The 18,479-nt window shown below is 43.3% G+C and overlaps 1 protein-coding gene and 1 pseudogene across 1 annotated transcript; one reads left to right on the top strand and one right to left on the bottom strand.

The window, feature by feature from the left end:
* The first annotated feature begins 231 nt into the window (after window positions 1-231).
* LOC139566494 (patatin-like phospholipase domain-containing protein 4) lies at window positions 232-2,180 on the top strand (annotated as a pseudogene).
* A 4,405-nt stretch (window positions 2,181-6,585) lies between these two features.
* On the bottom strand, window positions 6,586-17,360 carry sts (steroid sulfatase (microsomal), isozyme S). Its single transcript, XM_071387424.1, has 11 exons — window positions 17,282-17,360; window positions 13,558-13,726; window positions 13,158-13,279; window positions 12,622-12,744; window positions 11,915-12,081; window positions 11,127-11,374; window positions 10,729-10,865; window positions 8,681-8,818; window positions 8,134-8,293; window positions 7,602-7,723; window positions 6,586-7,439 (listed from the first exon to the last, which is right to left on the bottom strand). Exons 2-11 carry the CDS (start codon window positions 13,710-13,712, stop codon window positions 7,018-7,020), a joined length of 1,794 nt encoding a protein of 597 aa, XP_071243525.1. The 5' UTR covers window positions 13,713-13,726; window positions 17,282-17,360; the 3' UTR covers window positions 6,586-7,017.
* Window positions 17,361-18,479: the final 1,119 nt, after the last annotated feature.

Here is an 18,479-nt window from a genome sequence, read left to right as displayed (position 1 = left end):
GTTTACAGTATTAGTTCGACTGCCTCTGTAATGAGTGAATAAGCCTAGCTATGTTGTTTAGCCTAGCCTACTACTAGTCAGGTTTATCTAGCTCCAAAATTCCACTGTGCTAATATGGATTTGATTAGGCTTTTACACAATATTTCACTGGCGAAGTTACAGTAGATATGTTTGTCAATTAACCTCATCGTTTATTCAATAAATAATGTTATCTAGGTTCTCTTTATAGAGATGACAGTGCCAGTGGTGAACCTTTCTTTTGCTGCGTGTGGATTCCTGGGTATATACCACCTGGGCGCATGTGGAGCCATACTGAGACATGGAGACAAAGTGCTGGGCTCTCTCAGGGCATGTGCTGGAGCTCTGGTGGCTGCGGTGATGGTCACTGCTCCAGACAAACTACAGGTAAGATAGTAAGGTCTTCATCATCATTATCCTATTATTCTATTCCTTGTACATTTTTGTTGTGTTTAGGCCTACTGCTGGTTGATATATTTGGTCATTATCCATTGTCAAAGAATTTACCTTCAGATTTGCCAAAGATGCCAGAGGCTTGGAGCTGTGACTCCTGGATATAACTTCATGCTTACCCTCAGGTAGTCACTAACTCGGAGAGAGCTACACACTGAATATACCAAGATTAGGAACACCTTCATAATAAGGGATCCTAGCTTTCACCTGGATTCACCTGGCCAGTCTTGTGTCATGGAAAGAGCAGGTGTTCTTATTGTGTTGTATACTCAGTGTATAGAACAGTCATATTCAGATGCATATGCACACATAGACAGGCAGAAACACAGAGAGCCAGTTGGTTGGGTTGAACGAGAATAAGTGCTCTTAATGTTTTGTACACTCTGTATTTCTTTAACACCTAGATAACTGAGTGTTATGTAAAAAAATATATATTTTGTAACACCTTCTTTATAATAAATGGAGCTATTCATGTGTGGGAGTAAATTAAACCTAAGGCTATAGAACTGAACAATGGTTGCATTTGTGTCTTCATTAAGTGCACGCATTACACAGCCAACAGATTGTGTAATAAGTGCATGCTTTATTATAGAGCCGTACAGTTTTGTTAAATTAATGATTAAAAACATGACAAAAAAGCATCTGTCCCTTTGTTCTCCCCAGGGAGGACATCGAGGAGTTTCTGCCTGGCGATGCCCACAGGCAATCGCCTTCACATCTCTATAACGCATTCAAAAAGTGGCAAGAACACCATCCTATCCAGCTTAGCCTCCAGGGAGGACCTCATAAAGGTAGCCTGCCACAAGCCTGAGCAGATTATATTACTGTATCTTACTATAAACCTTGGCTTTAACACAAAATGTTGTCGTAAATGTTTATGAGGAGCATGGCCATTGTTTTCCCCTGATACCCTGGGTCAGTTCTGTGTTTTAGCCAGTCAAGTGACTGAGCAATTCATATCTTGCAATATGCGTGGGTCATGGAACATTTCAAAATCTCTTTCACTACATATTTTAGGATTTGGTCTGACCTAGCCTTTGCTTCTTTTAATTTAAGGCACTCTTGGCCAATAGTTTTGTGCCTGTCTATGCAGGAATCAAACCGGTGGAATGGCAAGGACAGGTAATAAATTGAACTGCATCTCAAACTCAACCCATGGATGTTATCCATTACGAGCTTACTGTTACTTTTTGTTAGTTTATTGATTTTCAGTTATAAACAAATTGTAACATGCTTCACAGATAGTCTCCCCAACCTGCCAGAGGGAAGTACCATCACAGTCTCCCCCTTCGCAGGTCCCCAAGATATCTGACCAAAACACAGAGGGCTCATGAACCTCCCCCTCAAACTGGCCAACATGGACGTAATGGTTATTACATGTTCACAGGGATACAGACAGTACACATAGACAAGTGTGTGTGTGTGTGTGTATTGCATTCAGTGAATGGTTTTGCACATCATTTTGCATTATGCAGAACTGTAATTTAGTGGCTGCCTGAACACAGTTATTTAGCAGTATTTAAATTGGTTTGATTTTGCAGACATTTTTGTTAATGTTTTGTGTGGTTTTTATCCCTCAGTTGTCCAAGGAGAACATCATCAGGTAAAACCAGTCCTTATTCCCTCCTTTAGAGGAAAGGATGAACCAGTATTGTAAAGAGGGTCGTGACGATGCAGTGATGTTTCTGAAGAAAGAAAACTGGATCTAGTAGGGTTGTATTTCAATTGAGCATTTTTTTGTTTTTAGTGTTTTTACTACTTTTAAATGTGGTGCATTCACATTACTTTCGATTTTGTGATAGATTGTTAAAAAAAAAATGCAACAATGTAAGTAAAATGTATCATTTGCTCTTTGCACATTCACTGCAAATCCACTGTAGCCCATACAATCAACAGTAATAACAACTCTATAATCTGAGGAGACGTTGGAATATCAGCATGTAACTATATCTCCCATGTGAGGTAACTGGGCTTGATGGACTTCCTTGAGGAAAATCAGTCTTTGAACACGCCTCACCAATTTCCAGCAGTGATCCATTACCCCTGAGCCAGCAGTGGCAGGCGGTGGGGAAATCAGCAAGGCACTTCACAGAAGTACATAATATAACGGGCAGTGGAGTCACGCTAACCTAGCGGAGGTCCTTCAGCTCCTCCAGGACAAGGATGGAGTACCCCTTTGATGTTACCATAGAAATGGTTGTTTGAACTCTGCACGTTCTTCTCTCCTTCTGAGGAACCATTTAATTTCCTCCAGGTCCTAGGGTATCGACGTGCACTGTGTTCAAGATAATTTTTTCCCCAGTGGTTGAACTCACACACACACTACACACACCTCCTTCCGGATCTTCTGAGGATACCAAGGCAAAATGTGCTGTTTAAATGACTCACTGCCTTCAAATCTAGTAGCAATTGCTGAAATAATCTAACCCCAAAACAAAGAACCATATCTGTATCTATTAACACAAGGCTGAATTATCATAACTACTTACCCAATGTGACTGATAAAAGCATAAATGAAATAAATGTTTCGCACTGCACACTCATCAGCATCAGGGCAAAGTGCAGATCTGTACAGCAAAGCTGAGATTTAGCTTGATCAGAAACCACACAATGACTATGTAAACATTTTTGTGATATCATAGAAATGTCTGTTGTATCACAATCAATGTGTCAAATGAATTGCACATCAGTTGTACCTCACCAACTAGGCCACACAGTCCTGTAAGTAAACAGGATTTACCATCCACACACTAAAGTGACGTAACCATGGTGTTTTCCTACCGCTATCCAGCCTCCCTGCTGTTGCTAATAATGAGCCAAATTTTTGTCCACAGTTGTAATTAACACCTGGGGACATAGATTCCCTGGCTTCTGGTTTAATATCCTCTCTCTGAGGAAAACTCTAAATAACACTAGAAGACCAGAGGGGCTATTCTACAGGGAACGTCCCAACTAAAAGACGCATCTGCACATTTCATTATTCCACTGCAGTATGTTCTCCTCTGTCTAAAAAGTACACACTTGGAAACAGTTACGTGTGTGTGCAGTTTATTGGATAAAGGCTGTGCATTATGATTGCAACCCTTGCATTTATGTCGTAATCCCTCGACGGTGAGAGGTCCTGAAGTCCGGCAGCTACATTCATTTGAAAAAGCCAAGTAAGCAATATGATCATCAGATGTCCTACTAGACATTGCTGTTGCACTTGTACCATTCAAATAAGCCTGAGTGGGGTAAGTATTGCACTAGGTGACACAAACATTCAGTTCAAGAATAACATCCTCCCCCTTGTCAGTTAGGATCACCACTTTAATTTAAGAATGTGAAATGTCAGAATAATAGAGAAAACTATTTATTTCAGCTTTTATTTATTTCATCACATTCCCAGTGGGTCAGAAGCGTACATACACTCAATTAGTATTTGGTAGCATTGCCTTTAAATTGTTTAACTTGGGTCAAACGTTTCGGGTAGCTTTCCACAATAAGTTGGGTGAATTTTGGCCAAATCCTCCTGACAGAGCTGGTGTAACTGAGTCAGGTTTGTAGACCTTCTTGCTCGCACACGCTTTTTCAGTTCTGCCCACAAATTTTGTATAGGATTGAGGTCGGCTTTGTGATGGTCACTCCAATACCTTGACTTTGTTGTCCTTATACCATTTTGCCACAACTTTGGAAGTATGCTTGGGGTCATTGTCCATTTGGAAGACCCATTCACGACCAAGCTTTAACTTCCTGACTGATGTCTTGAGATGTTACTTCAATATATCCACATAATTTTCCTTCCTCATGATGCCATCTATTTTGTGAAGTGCACCAGTCCCTTCTGCAGCAAAGCACCCCCACAACATGATGCTGCCAACCCCATGCTTCACGGTTGGGATGGTGTTCTTCGGCTTGCAAGCCTCCCCCTTTTTCCTCCAAACATAACGATGGTCATTATGGCCAAACAGTTCTATTTTTGCTTCATCAGACCAGAGGATATTTCTCCAAAAAGTACGATCTTTGTCGCCATGTGCAGTTGCAAACCGTAGTCTGGCTTTTTTAATGGCGGTTTTGGAGCAGTGGCTTCTTCCTTGCTGAATGGCCTTTTAGGTTATGTCGATATAGGACTTGTTTTACTGTGGATATAGATAATTTTGTACCCGTTTCCTCCAGCATCTTTACAAGGTCCTTTGCTGTTGTTCTGGGATTGATTTGCACTTTTCACACCAAAGTACATTCATCTCTAGGAGACAGAACGCATCTCCTTCCTGAGCGGTATGATGGCTGCGTGGTCCCATGGTGTATATACTTGCGTACTATTGTTTGTACAGATGAACGTGGTTCCGTCAGGTGTTTAGAAATTGCTCCCAAAGATGAACCAGACTTGTGAAGGTCTACATTGTTTTTTCTGAGGTCTTGGCTGATTTCTGTCAAGCAAAGAGATACTGAGTTTGAAGGTAGGCCTTGAAATACATCCACAGGTACTCCAATTGACTCAAATGATGTCAATTAGCCTATCAGAAGCTTCTAAAGCCATGACATCATTTTCTGGAATTTTCCAAGCTGTTTAAAGGCACAGTCAACTTAGTGTATGTAAACTTCTGACCCACTGGAATTGTGATACAGTGAATTATAAGTGAAATAATCCGTCTGTAAACAACAGTTGGAAAAATTACGTGTGTCATGCACAAAGTAGATGTCCTAACCGACTTGCCAAAACTATAGTTTGTTAACAAGAAATTTGTGGAGTGGTTGATAAACGAGTTTTAATGACTCCAACCTAAGTGTATGTAAACTTCCGACTTCAACTGTATGGGCCCAGGTCTAAGATATGGCACCCTATTCTCTATTTAGTGCACTATCTCTGAGGTGCACATGTGCATTGGCAGGCCTGTCCATGCAACGCTGTGCTGCGCTCCACTTCTCTGGCGTCCGGGGGCAGAGAGGCTGGGCTGGATGTGATGGACCAGTGGCCAAGCCAACACACGGGGGTTGCATCCCAAATGGCACTCTAAATAGTGCACTACTTTTGACCAGAGCCCTGGCCACTGGTCAAAAGTGGTGCACTATGTGGGGAATAGAGTGCCATTTGGGACGCAGACCCGAGTGAAAGACGAGATAAACAGCTGGCTTCTATCACTGCCAAACTCTGTTGTGGACGGATCCAATAATGATCAGCCACTGTGATCACAGGGCCACGGATGGAGGAAAATAATTAGATTTATACACATTGTCAGAATACCAGTCAAGTAGAATATCAATCTCAGTTCTAGTGATCGTGGCTGTAGTTCTGTAGTTGGTGCTGGTAGTTATTGGTAGCAACAGTAGTGCTGTTGTAGCTGGTACCCCACACAAATCAGATCATTATTATTCATTTACATTAGAAAAATGTGTTGAAACAAATTAACACGTGGTAACAAAATAACACATGGTATAAAATGCAACGCATAGTGGGTGTGTGGGAACGAGCAAAAATTAATCAGCATTCAGCATCCATCATATAAATGACTAAACAGGGGAGAGAGCACTCCTTCATATTCAGAGATTTGCTAATGGTAGTCTGTGACAAATAGACTGCTGGATATAGGAGTTAAAGGGAGAATAAGATACATATTAACTAAATGTCACTGAAATCTGAGATCAAATGAAGAGCTAAGCTTAAAGCTAGTCTGGGTGATGAAGATTTACTGCTGGCTGTGGACACAGGGGGATGAGCCGTGTGTGACTCAGGGACTCTGGCTGACTCTGTACTGACTGCTGGCATTAGACACGGCAGCTCTACTGAACATCTTAATACAGCTCTATTTGTTAATACAACCATGTCTTTTCATGTTGGTTGTCCACTCAGTTTCATTGCTTCTTGGATGTGCAGATGCCTTTTACAGAGATCCCTGTAGAGTCTAAATGATGAACAGTGATTAAATGTCCATCGGTACCCTACAAGGGTAACACAGGGTTATTGTAGTGCCCCGGAGAATAAGACCAGAAATGCTCCAACTTGAGGTGGACCTTGTGCTAATCAGTGCATCGAGTTGCTCTCCTCTCCTGTACAATGTGCTATAGGTTTCTCATCTATATATACTCTTTACTTTATATATGAGGACTGGCCTCAACAATCACATTTGATTCATATTGCGCTCTTTTTTTTCCTTTTTATTTTTTTACAAATACATTTGTCAAAAAGTGCTTTAAAATACATTTTAGTCCAAATAGCAGCATCTGCATAAACCCCTCAGGGAGCAAGCGTAGGCAACGCAATTTACTGGATGTGTTCCTGAGAGGCCAAATACTAAAATGTCTGTTATTACAGATCACCCAGTGAGGTCACACACACACGTAAAGTAGATCCAGGTCACTTCTACACTTCTACCCACAAGCCCAGTTAAAATGCCAGGTCACAGTTGTAAATGAGAACTTGTTCTCAAATGGCCTACCTGGTTAAATAAAGGTGAAATAAATTTTTTAAATGGGGTTATTTTCCCTGCCATTTGTCTCTTGTCACAGATTGTTTACATACATACTAAAAGATTGGTTCTAGGTTCCTACGTTACCCTCCCCGCAGTGTTAAGCAATGATGTGCTGGTCCTGTGGAGAGTCTGCCTCTGCCGCCGCAGTGCCCCGGTGACCCCGTCTCCCACCATCTCTCTCACACCTGCAGAGCTGGGACAGGGAGGAGCAGCAGGGCTGCAGCCAGGGCTTCCATAGGACATGTCCCGGGGTGAGCTGGTCCGGAACGGGGGTGATGGACTCCTTATGGAGAGCCACCGCAGCCCGGATCTCCTCCAGGACCGAGTGGAAGGCAGGTTCCGTGTCTGGGGTCAGGGGCGTGGTCTCCGAGGGGTCGCGGGAGAGGTCAAAGAGCAAAGGGGGGTCGTGGTAGGTCACGTAGGATGCGGTGCAGAAACAGGCATGGGTATGCATGCAGGCTGTCCCGTTCTCGGGGTAGAAGTCCGGAGTGAAAAAGAACATCTTCCATATTGAATAACCTTAAAAGATTTACAATGAATTACAACCACCACAGTAGTTCACGTTTCAAGTTAACTTGCTTACAAAAACCATTGGAACTATTACTCAAATCATAATTAGCAGCACTGCTACAGTAATTCAATTGCATTCTTAAAACTATTACATTGGAAATGTGGACTTACTGTTGGGAGGCTGCCACCTGACAGCGTTGAGGTAGGCGTTACAGTAATGGAAGAGGAACTCGTGCTTTGATCTCTCAACTTTCCCCTGCAGCAGGGGCATGAGGTCATGACCGTCTATCACTCTAGGAAGAGAAGACACACACAAACAAAACATTATCTCTGAGACACAGAAATGGAGCACGCTGTATGAATGATCCTTTGCGTAGGCAGCGAGACCTCAAAGGCCCATGAAAACCTTTGATCAAAGGTTTAGATCAGCCTGATCCGCTTTGAGAGCTTTTTCATTAGCCAAGCTTTTTTTTCTAGCAGGTCCCTTGTGACACCTATTGTGAATATAATGTCTCTAGTTAGGGGGTGATTCAGAGCACAGAGTGCATATCATTTCTATGGTGACCTAGATTCCAAACGCTGTAGTTTTGACTGACAGACGAGGCTGCTAGAAAACCTACCTAGTGCTTCGGGCTTACCCATAGCAATAGAAGTCAATGAACAAACAAAACCCCTCAGACCTCAGCATTTTCACAGCACTCACCTGTCCCCCAGTGCCGTCCCTCCGGCTAGATTCACCACAGTAGGGAAGATGTCCATGTTGCTGGTGGGTTCATCGATGTCTTTCCCTGCAGGTAACATCCCAGTCCAACGGAGCAGTCCTGGAACTCGGATCCCCCCCTCCCAGTTGGTGGATTTCCCGGCTGCTCAGAGACAGATCGAAGCACTTTGTGAGGACTGAGAATAGGGGGAAGTCCTTTATCACTCGACCCGAAATATAAGGCTTACCAGAACCTTTCATGGAAACGTCTCGTCTCTAATGCATTTAGATAATCTGAGCTATTTATCTAGTGATCTATTATTTTATTCTATACATTGACTGGCTCTGACCTCCCATTTACGTTCCTGTTAATATACCCTACTAAACCACTGCAGATGCAAGCTAAACCCTCTCTGCACATGCACTTCTAGGTTGAGTATTTTTACTCCTATTAAAAAAAAAATGTAACCAATTAACAAAAAAAAAGTGCTCGACATCTGGCTGTTCGGCCTCTGTTGACCTGTTCTTCTGAAGCTGTAACAGACCGTACCTTTGTATATCCCGTTCCAGCCTCTGTGAACCTCCCCCCGGACTGAGATCTCCTCAAGGTGCGCCCCCTGGTCTGAGGTCAGGTAAACCAGTGTGTTCTCCCTCAGGTTCAACCGGTCCAGAGTCTGCATGAGCTGACCTACGAACAGATGTTATGAAACAGGACATAATAAACTCAGCAAAAAAAGAAACGTACCTTTTTCAGGACCCTGTCTTTCAAAGATAATTAGTAAAAATCCAAATAACTTCACAGATCTTCATTATAAAGGGTTTAAACCCTATTTCCCATGCTTGTTCAATGAACCATAAACAATTAATGAACATGCACCTGTGGAACGGTCGTTAAGACACGAACAGCTTACAGACGGTAGGCAATTAAGGTCACAGTTATGAAAACTTAGGACACTAAAGATGCCTTTCTACTGACTCTGAAATCACCAAAAGAAAGATGCCCAGGGTCCCTGCTCATCTGCGTGAACATGCCTTAGGCATGCTGCAAGGAGGCATGAGGACTGCAGATGAGGCCAGGGCAATAAATTGCAATGTCCGTACTGTGAGACGCCTAAGACAGCGCTACAGGGAGACAGGACGGACAGTTGATAGTTCTCGCAGTAGCAGACCACGTGTAACAACACCTGCACAGGATCGGTACAGCTGAACATCACACCTGGGGGACAGGTACAGGATGGCAACAACAACTGCCCGAGTTACACCGGGAACGCACAATCCCTCCATCAGTGCTCAGAATGTCCGCAATAGGCTGAGAGAGGCTGGATCGAGGGCTTGTAGGCCTGTTGTAAGGCAGGTCCTCACCACACATCACCAGTAGCAACGTCGCCTATGGGCACAAACCCACCATCGCTGGACCAGACAGGACTGGCAAAAAGTGCTCTTCACTGACGAGTCACGGTTTTGTCTCACCAGGGGTGATGGTCGGATTCGCGTACCGAGGCCTGTACTCTGGAGCGGGATCGATTTGGAGGTGGAGGGTCCGTTGTGGTCAGGGGCGGTGTGTCACAGCATCATCGGACTGAGCTTGTTGTCATTGCAGGTAATCTCAACGCTGTGCGTTACAGGGAAGACATCCTCCTCCCTCATGTGGTACCCTTCACTACAGTTTCATCCTGACATGACCCTCCAGCATGACAATGCCACCAGCCATACTGCTTGTTCTGTGCGTGATTTCCTGCAAGACAGGAATGTCAGTGTTCTGCCATGGCCAGTGAAGAGCCCGGATCTCAATCCCATTGAGCACGTCTGGGACCTGTTGGATCGGAGGGTGAGGGCTAGGGCCACCCCCCCCCCCCCCCCCCCCCCCCCCACAGGTAATCTCAACGCTGTGCGTTACAGGGAAGACATCCTCCTCCCTCATGTGGTACCCTTCACTACAGTTTCATCCTGACATGACCCTCCAGCATGACAATGCCACCAGCCATACTGCTTGTTCTGTGCGTGATTTCCTGCAAGACAGGAATGTCAGTGTTCTGCCATGGCCAGTGAAGAGCCCGGATCTCAATCCCATTGAGCACGTCTGGGACCTGTTGGATCGGAGGGTGAGGGCTAGGGCCATCCCCCCCCCCCAGAAATGTCCCGGAACTTGCAGGTGCCTTGATAGAAGAGTGGGGTAACATCTCACAGCAAGAACTGGCAAATCTGGTGCAGTCCATGAGGAGGAGATGCACTGCAGTACTTGATGCAGCTGGTGGCCAAACCAGATACTGACTGTTACTTTTGATTTTGACCCCCCCCCCCTTTGTTCAGGGACATATTATTCAATTTCTGTTAGTCACATGTCTGTGGAACTTGTTGAGTTCATGTCTCAGTTGTTGAATCTTGTTATGGTCATACAAATATTCACACGTTAAGTTTGCTGCAAATAAACACAGTTGACAGTGAGAGGATGTTTCTTTAGTTTAGGTAAAAGTCAATCAAATCTTCCAACCTTTCAAATATAATTAGTGTGCACATTTCAAATCTTCCAACCGTATAACTTATTGGACATAAAAAAAGAAGGCCATACAGCAATATAAAGTAAATATTAAGTCTTACCCACACTCCAGTCTACTTCGTGGACGGCGTCTCCATAGATACCGTGCTGACTGGTCCCCCGGAAGGCTGGCGATGCAAACATGGCCGTGTGCACTTGGATGAAGGAGAAGAACAACAGGAAGGGTAGTGCAGAGTTCCTGTCAAAATAGTCAACACACACAGTGTAAATGGAAGAAAATTATTGTACGACAACAATGCAAACAGACAGACAGACAGTCACCTAGGTCACCAACCCTTTACACACACTTTCCTTACATGCCCTTCAGAGTTTCTTCCCACACGCAAGACACAAACTAACATCAATAATCAAACACACACAAACACTTGATTTGGCTTCTATTCTGTCTCAATCTATCACGTAGTAGGGGAAATATAACGAGAAAAAACGCAACACACACCTTTCTAAAAAGTCCACCGCTTCATCTGTCATTCTCTGGGTCAGGTTCTCCGAGACATACGGCTGCTCCACCACTTCCCGGTTCCTCATCAAGAAGCAGTTGAAGTAGGGGAACGTGGCGACGAATGTGCCAAAGATGGCCGCCGCCGCGCCCACCAACGCCACCACGCTCAGCACCAACTTCCTCCGCACGGTGACCACACCCCTCGCATGCAGGAGGGTCACGGTAGCCACACCCACTCCCAGGGTCTTATAGGGTAGAGTTGAGAATCTTTACTATCCTATATCCCCGAGGGACAAGTTTCTTTATAGCTAAAAGGCCAAACAAACTACACACAACAAACATTAAAACTAGTCTGATTACCAGTCCGTTTATGCCATCATGCCAACTCCTTATCACTTTGTTTGGCTTGACAATGACAGCAATGGAGTTGGCAAGAGCATAAACAGATCCGGGACCGCATGCTACACCAGGACACATAAATAAAAGTTTAAATACTCAACGCAACACTGTAGTAAAAAGCACGAGCTGAAGCACACCCCAAAATGGCTGTAGAGGTGCTGACTATTGTAAACTGTAGTAAACTGTAGACAAATCTAATGTAATTAGAAAGCCCTTTTTACATCAGCAGATGTCACAAAGTGCTATTACAGAAATCTAGCTTAAAACCCCAAACAGCAAGCAATTCAGGATGGAGCAGAAAGATTCTCTATACACGCACCCAACAATTTAAAAGGTTAAACCAAAATAGTGTACGTCATAAACATGTATTGTACACTGTACATCACCTTGAAGGGTATGTGTGCTTGGACATTGGTAAAGACGGAGCCGTGGCCGGGCTGACAGTCACGTAGGTTGGTCAGGGTTATACCGTAGAAGTGGTCGAAGCCGTGCGCACTGGGGTGGTGACAGAAGTCGTCGTTCCTCTCACAGTTAAGACCAAGGTGCCATTTTCCTACAGTGGAGAGAAGGGGCCAGGTGACGGACCATATAGACTGGCAACTTAAGGCGTCTTCAAAGAACAACGACCTTGGAAGACAACACATAAAGTGTTTTCAACAGTGGAGAAAAAAAGCCAGATGAAGCCAATTATTACATTTAATAATATGTCAACTTGGGTTACTGAAAAGCCCGTGAGGCATATTGCACATCAAAGAACAAGACCTTGAAATGTCAACTCACATGTAAATGTGCTGTAGGCTGTTGTCTGGGCAACCATTGAGAAGCCAATACGAGTATGAAACCTATTATACTGTTCAAATCAAATCAATCATGTAGCTATTGCTATACAGTCAGAATTTTAAAGACATTCAAACAAAACAGACACATTGCTGCAACCAATCAAATGAACTGTCACTGCTTCTGCGTGTTCCCTATTCCCAAATTGAGAAGTATTGATACATACTCATGGACGATAATAAATGGGTTATAGGTAGAGTTTTTCATGGACCTAAAGACGCTTTACATAGTAACAAAGGAGAGGACTTTGGCTCACCTATGAGAGCAGTCTCATAGCCCTGTTGTTTGGCCACCTTGGCAAAGGTGACTTCTTCACTGGGAAGACCGCCAGATGCAGCAGAGATGATATAAACCCCTAACCGTCCAAGGCCGGCCATACCTGTACAAAAACGGATATCCAATCACAAAGCGGACAGAGTAACAAAGTATAAAATTATACAGTGGAATGATGATGTAGTATTCACCCTGCTGCATTGTGGTGAACATGCTATTTATCCTGTTCTATGAACTGTTCTCTCCACTTAGCCTAACTAATGCATCCCTAACACCACATAATACTAGTTAGGCCTATCAATACTAGCTAGTGATCTGTTGAGTGATCAAATTATAGTACTAGGCAAAGCTTTGTGTCAAACCCCAGGAGGATAGGCTACACGTTGAGCTCTTGCTGTTGTTGTAGTAGTATATTTTATCACTATTGTGTTACTATTTTTACTATTTCACAGTAAAGTCTACACCCGTTCGCCGCATGTGACATATAACATTTGATTTGTTGTTTACGACTCGCCTCACCAGATCGTATTGGGTATCGGCCCGTCAGGAAGGCTGCCCTGCTGGGCGTACAGAGGGGGGCAGCAGCGATGTGCTGCGTCAGCCTCACCCCCTCCTGAGCCAGCATGTCGATGTTGGGGGTCCTGCAGACACAACGACACAGCACATTACCACCCAGCTGGGCTCATCATCTGGAAGGAGGCGTTTTAGTCGTGTTTTAAAAAGGTGAGCACAGAGCACAGCGAGAATTAGAAGTCAGAATAAAAGGAATATAATAGAATCGTTGTCTTCCGAGGATGTACATTTTTGTTTGGAATCACAACTACGAATGAGAAGTATATGTAATGCAGGAAAGACATGCTTAGAAACATGGGAAAGAACATAAAAAAGGCCTGTTGCAGTTTATATCACTGTAACTTACCGCAAGGTAGTGTTCCTATAGCAGCCCAAGTCTCCAATCCCCAAGTCATCGACCATCATCAGGACAAAATTCGGCCTTTTGTCACCATTCAAGGCATTGCACACGTCAAACAACAACAGTAGACCTAGGCAGCATGGGATCCATGGGGACTTCATTTTTCATATGAACACTGGAGAAGCAAAGACAGAGGCAATACGAGAAGATTGGATAGGCTCAAACGCTTCAAGTTCCTCGGCGTGCACATCACTGAGGACCTGAAATGGTCTCGGCACACCGACATCGTGGTGGCTGAAGAAATTCGGCATGGCCCCCAAAGACTCTCAAAGACTTCTACAGATGCACCATTGAGAGCATTCTGTTGGGCCGCATCACCACCTGGTAGGGCAACTGCTCCGCCCTCAACTGCATCATGGCTCTACAGAGAGTAGTGCGGGCAGTCTAGCGCATTACCGGGGGCACGCTGCCTGCCCTCCAGGACATCTAAGGCACCCGAAGTCAAAGTAAAGGCCAAGAAGATCATTAAGGACCTCATCCACCTGTTCACTCGGCTACCGTCCGACAGACAGAGACAGTACAGGTGCATCAAAGCTAAGACAGAGAGACTGAATCTGCTTCTATTTACCAGGCCATCAGACTGTTGAACAGCTATCACTAGCCATCTACCAGGTGATACACAAACACACACCTCATACTCACAAACAAATGCACATACACACACACACCTCATACTCACAAACAAATGCACATACACACACACACACACACATTGAACCACTGGTCACCTCCCATTTCACACTGTCTATTTAAATACTTTATCCCCGACGTAGCACATCATAATATTTATTTATCCTACTGTATTTTAGTTATACTGTTTATACACAGGACATATGTATTTATACACTGGATTCTTGACATAGCTTACTCATATATATATATACACACACAGTGCTTTCAGAAAGTATTCAGACCCCTTGACTTTTTCCACATTTTGTTAGGTTACAGCCTTATTCTGAAATGTATTCAATATTTTTTTTCTCATCAATCTAAACACAATACCCCATAATGACAAAGCAAAAAAAGGTTTTTAGAAATTTTTGCTATTAATTATTATTATTATTAATTATTATTTCAAATTTACATAAGTATTCAGACCCTTTACTCAGTACTTTGTTGAAACACCTTTGCCAGCGACTACAGCCTCGAGTCTTCTTGGGTATGACGCTACAAGCTTGGCATGCCTGTATTTAAGGAGTTTCTCCCATTATTCTATGCAGATCCTCTCAACCTCTGTCAAGTTGGATCGGGAGTGTCACTGCACAGCTATTTTCAGGTCTCTCCAGAGATGTTCGATCTGGTTCAAATCCGGGCTCTGGCCAGGCCACTCAAGGACATTCAGAGACTTGTTCCGAAGCCACTCCTGCATTGTCTAGGCTATGTGCTTAGGGTCGCTGTCCTGTTGGAAGGTGAACCTTCACCTCTGTACTTTGCTCCACTCATCTTTCCCTCGATCCTGACTAGTCGCAGTCCCTGCCGCTGAAGAACATCCCCACAGCATGATGCTGCCACCACCATGCTTCACCGTAGGAATGGTGCCAGGTTTCCTCCAGATGTGACACTTGGCATTCAGGCCAAAGAGTTCAATATTAGTTTCATCAGACCAGAGAACTTTGTTTCTCATGGTCTGAGAGTCTTTAGGTGGCATTTGACAAACTCCAAGCGGGCTGTCATGTGCCTTTTACTGAGGAGTGGCTTCCATCTGTTCACTCTACCGTAAAGGCCTGATTGGTGGAGTGCTGCAGAAATGGTTGTCCTTCTGGAAGATTCTACCATCTCCACAGAGGAACTCTAGAGCTCTGTCAAAGTGACCATCAGGTTCTTGGTCACCTCCCTGACCAAGGCCCTTCTCCCCCGATTGCTCAGTTTGGCCGGGTTGCCAAATCTAGGAAGAGTCTTGGTAGTTCCAAACTTCTTCCATTTAAGAATGATGGAGGCCACTGTGTTCTTGGAGACCTTCAATGCTGCAGAAATGTTTTGCTACCCTTCCCCAGAATTGTGCCTCGACACAATCCTGTCTCAGAGCTCTATGGACAATTCCTTTGACCTCATGGCTTGATTTTTGCTCTGATATGCACTGTCAACTGTGGGACCTTACAGGTGTGTGCTTTTCCAAATCATGTCCAATCAATTACATTTTCCAAAGGTGGATTCCAATCAAGTTGTAGAAACATCTCAAAGATGATCAATGGAAACAGGATGCACTTGAGCTCAATTTCAAGTCGCATAGCAAAGGATCTGAATACTTATGTAAGTAAGGTATTTCTGTTTTTATTTTTATGTTTTTGCATTGTCATTATGGGGTATTGTGTGTAGATTGATGAGGAAAATAATTAATTTAATCAATTTTAGAAGACGGCTGTAACATAACACTGGAAAAAGTCAAGGGGTCTGAATACTTTCCGAATGCACTGTATGTATACTGCTGTACATATAATTCTTAGTTGATCTTGTGTAAATAATGTGTACATGCGTATAGATTGCATTTGATTACTGCTACAGGGCTATTTGGCTTGCTAATCAGATTTGCCCCACCGTTGTCTTTTTTCTCTCCTTACATTTTAATTGTTTGACATTTTACTGCATTTTTAACAGCAAGTAATATAAGAATTTCGCTGCACCCGCTAATCTGTGTGCGCGACCAATAAACTTTGATTTGAAGAAAGCTAGAGCAAATGTTACTAATGCGACATCCCAAATGGCACCATATACCATATATAGTGTACTACTTTTGAACAGGGCAAATAGCCATTTTAGAGCCCTAGGAACCATAGATAGCTACAGTTTAGGCCAGGGTTCCCCAACTGGCTGGCCTGCGGGTGGTTTTATTTGGACATAAAAGACTGTAAAAAATAAAAAATAAAATTGGAAATCTGCTCCGAAGTATTCCCATCCATAACAGAGATATTTATCTGATCGTATACAGTTGTAAGCAAGGTTTGATATGATTATGTTTTAGGCAAATATTATATGTGCTTCTTGCTATCAATCTGCAGTATACAAATTATTTGTAATTATGTTCTGGCAACCTGACCATCAGCGCAAGAAAGAAAATCGTCCCGCGGCTGAAGCTAGTTGATGATCCCTGGTAAAGGCCATGCCCTTCTGTGCCTTAACCAATAAAGGATGATATAACAGCATCCCTGTTTACTGAATCTGTTTCTTCACCTTGTCTGAACTTGCTCACCACCTTGCTCAGAAACCAATAACATGATGTGTCTAAGCTACAAAGCCAAATAGGCATACAGACAGTACATGCCTGCTGTCTACATATACTCTTACGTAGCGATCAATACTATATCGCCAAACTAGACTATAAATAGAGAGAGCGAGAAAGCCAGAGGGGCAATTGCTGAGCAGAATAACTAAAGTGGTTATTGGCTAAGCATTAATGTGTTTGTTCAAAAGTCAAATGCTGGTTCCTGATTATTAGCTGGCTACCAACCGGTAACAGAAAGCATAGGCCAGTCCAACTCAGAAGACAAGGTTTTGGCATCCAGTATTGACTGGGAGTACCTAGTGTGGCTACAGCCTACTACAACTATCCTGCAAGTTCAATAGGAACGCTCCTACAAGCAATACGCGTTCAACAATTTCTCAAAATACCAACATAAAGATATCTGTTGAATAGACATAATACTTTGTTGTTGGCAAGTCGTTCAAATCATACCTTCGTGGATATGCATGTCTCGAAATGTTTTACTAGAAACAGGAAGTACGTTTTTTGTCACCTGTCATGTGACTAGGAATGACGCAGTCTCATTGGATTATGGTTAATCCAAATATTTTATGTGACCTGTGAGCTGCCTAAATGTAGTGCAATCAAGACTAAAATACTGTAGATTTCAACCCTCTATGGTGCAATCCTACAATCCAATGTGCAGTCTTAATCCCTGCCAATATTTATTTAACATGTTTAGATACCCCTTGTGTCAGGAACATAAGGTCAGGAAACCCACGCTAGTGGATCATACTAATAAAGTGAGACAATATTCTTCAAAAAATCTATAGTTGTATTTCACCAGTTAAAATAACAAATTCACACGCTGGTATATTACAGATTACACCTTTACAATTCATGTTTTAGTAAATGTAATTTACTCTGGCATAGGCCTACAGTAGAACACTGCAACCAGGGGTTCCATCGTGGCTCTATGAGTAGGCCTACATTCACAATATTCACTTTTCAGTTTCTGTCCAATGCTGTTGCCCCTGCCTTGAAGACAAAGTTCCCAGTGTATGTTCTTGATGCTCCTCTCTACCCCTCTAGCAGAATGGGACATGACTGTTTCATACATAAATAGGAGGCACAGAATAGGAATGCCCTAGATGTGCTGTAGAACCAAATGATGTGATCATCGTCTGTGGTTGGATGAACTGAACTGGTCTACAGGCATTGACCAGTTATCTTTTAGATACTGTTGAAAGAGGAAACTGTGATGGTAGGTAAAGTCTGGTTTACACACTGGTCAGAGGATTGACCATAGAATTATAATGACTTCTAAATTCTATTACTTCTGGGATGACTTCACATTCAAATTATCCACGGTTGACTCTCATAACAGACTCTGATCACACTGTGATATGAGTAATATTGAATATTCACACTTGTGCTGTTTTTGGTCTATCAAATATTAATTATTCCCACTGTAAATCCCTCAGCAAAGTGATTAACTAGTATGCATGGTTGCAGATGAGTGTCCCTGAAGTCTAAATACTCATTACAGAATGTAGAGCTTTCGGCTGAGATTTTTGTATTGATGCTTGCAAGCTGATTAGTCTTTTGATGTTGAGCTGCATTCCACAGGAGAAGCACATGACTGAGTGAAAAGAAGAGAGGGGTGAAATCCTACAAACACATCAATTGC

Source organism: Salvelinus alpinus, chromosome 38, assembly GCF_045679555.1.
Source record: "Salvelinus alpinus chromosome 38, SLU_Salpinus.1, whole genome shotgun sequence".
NCBI lineage: Eukaryota > Metazoa > Chordata > Actinopteri > Salmoniformes > Salmonidae > Salvelinus > Salvelinus alpinus.
Note: the sequence above shows the minus strand (reverse complement) of the source record. Positions and strands in the feature narration are given on the sequence as shown.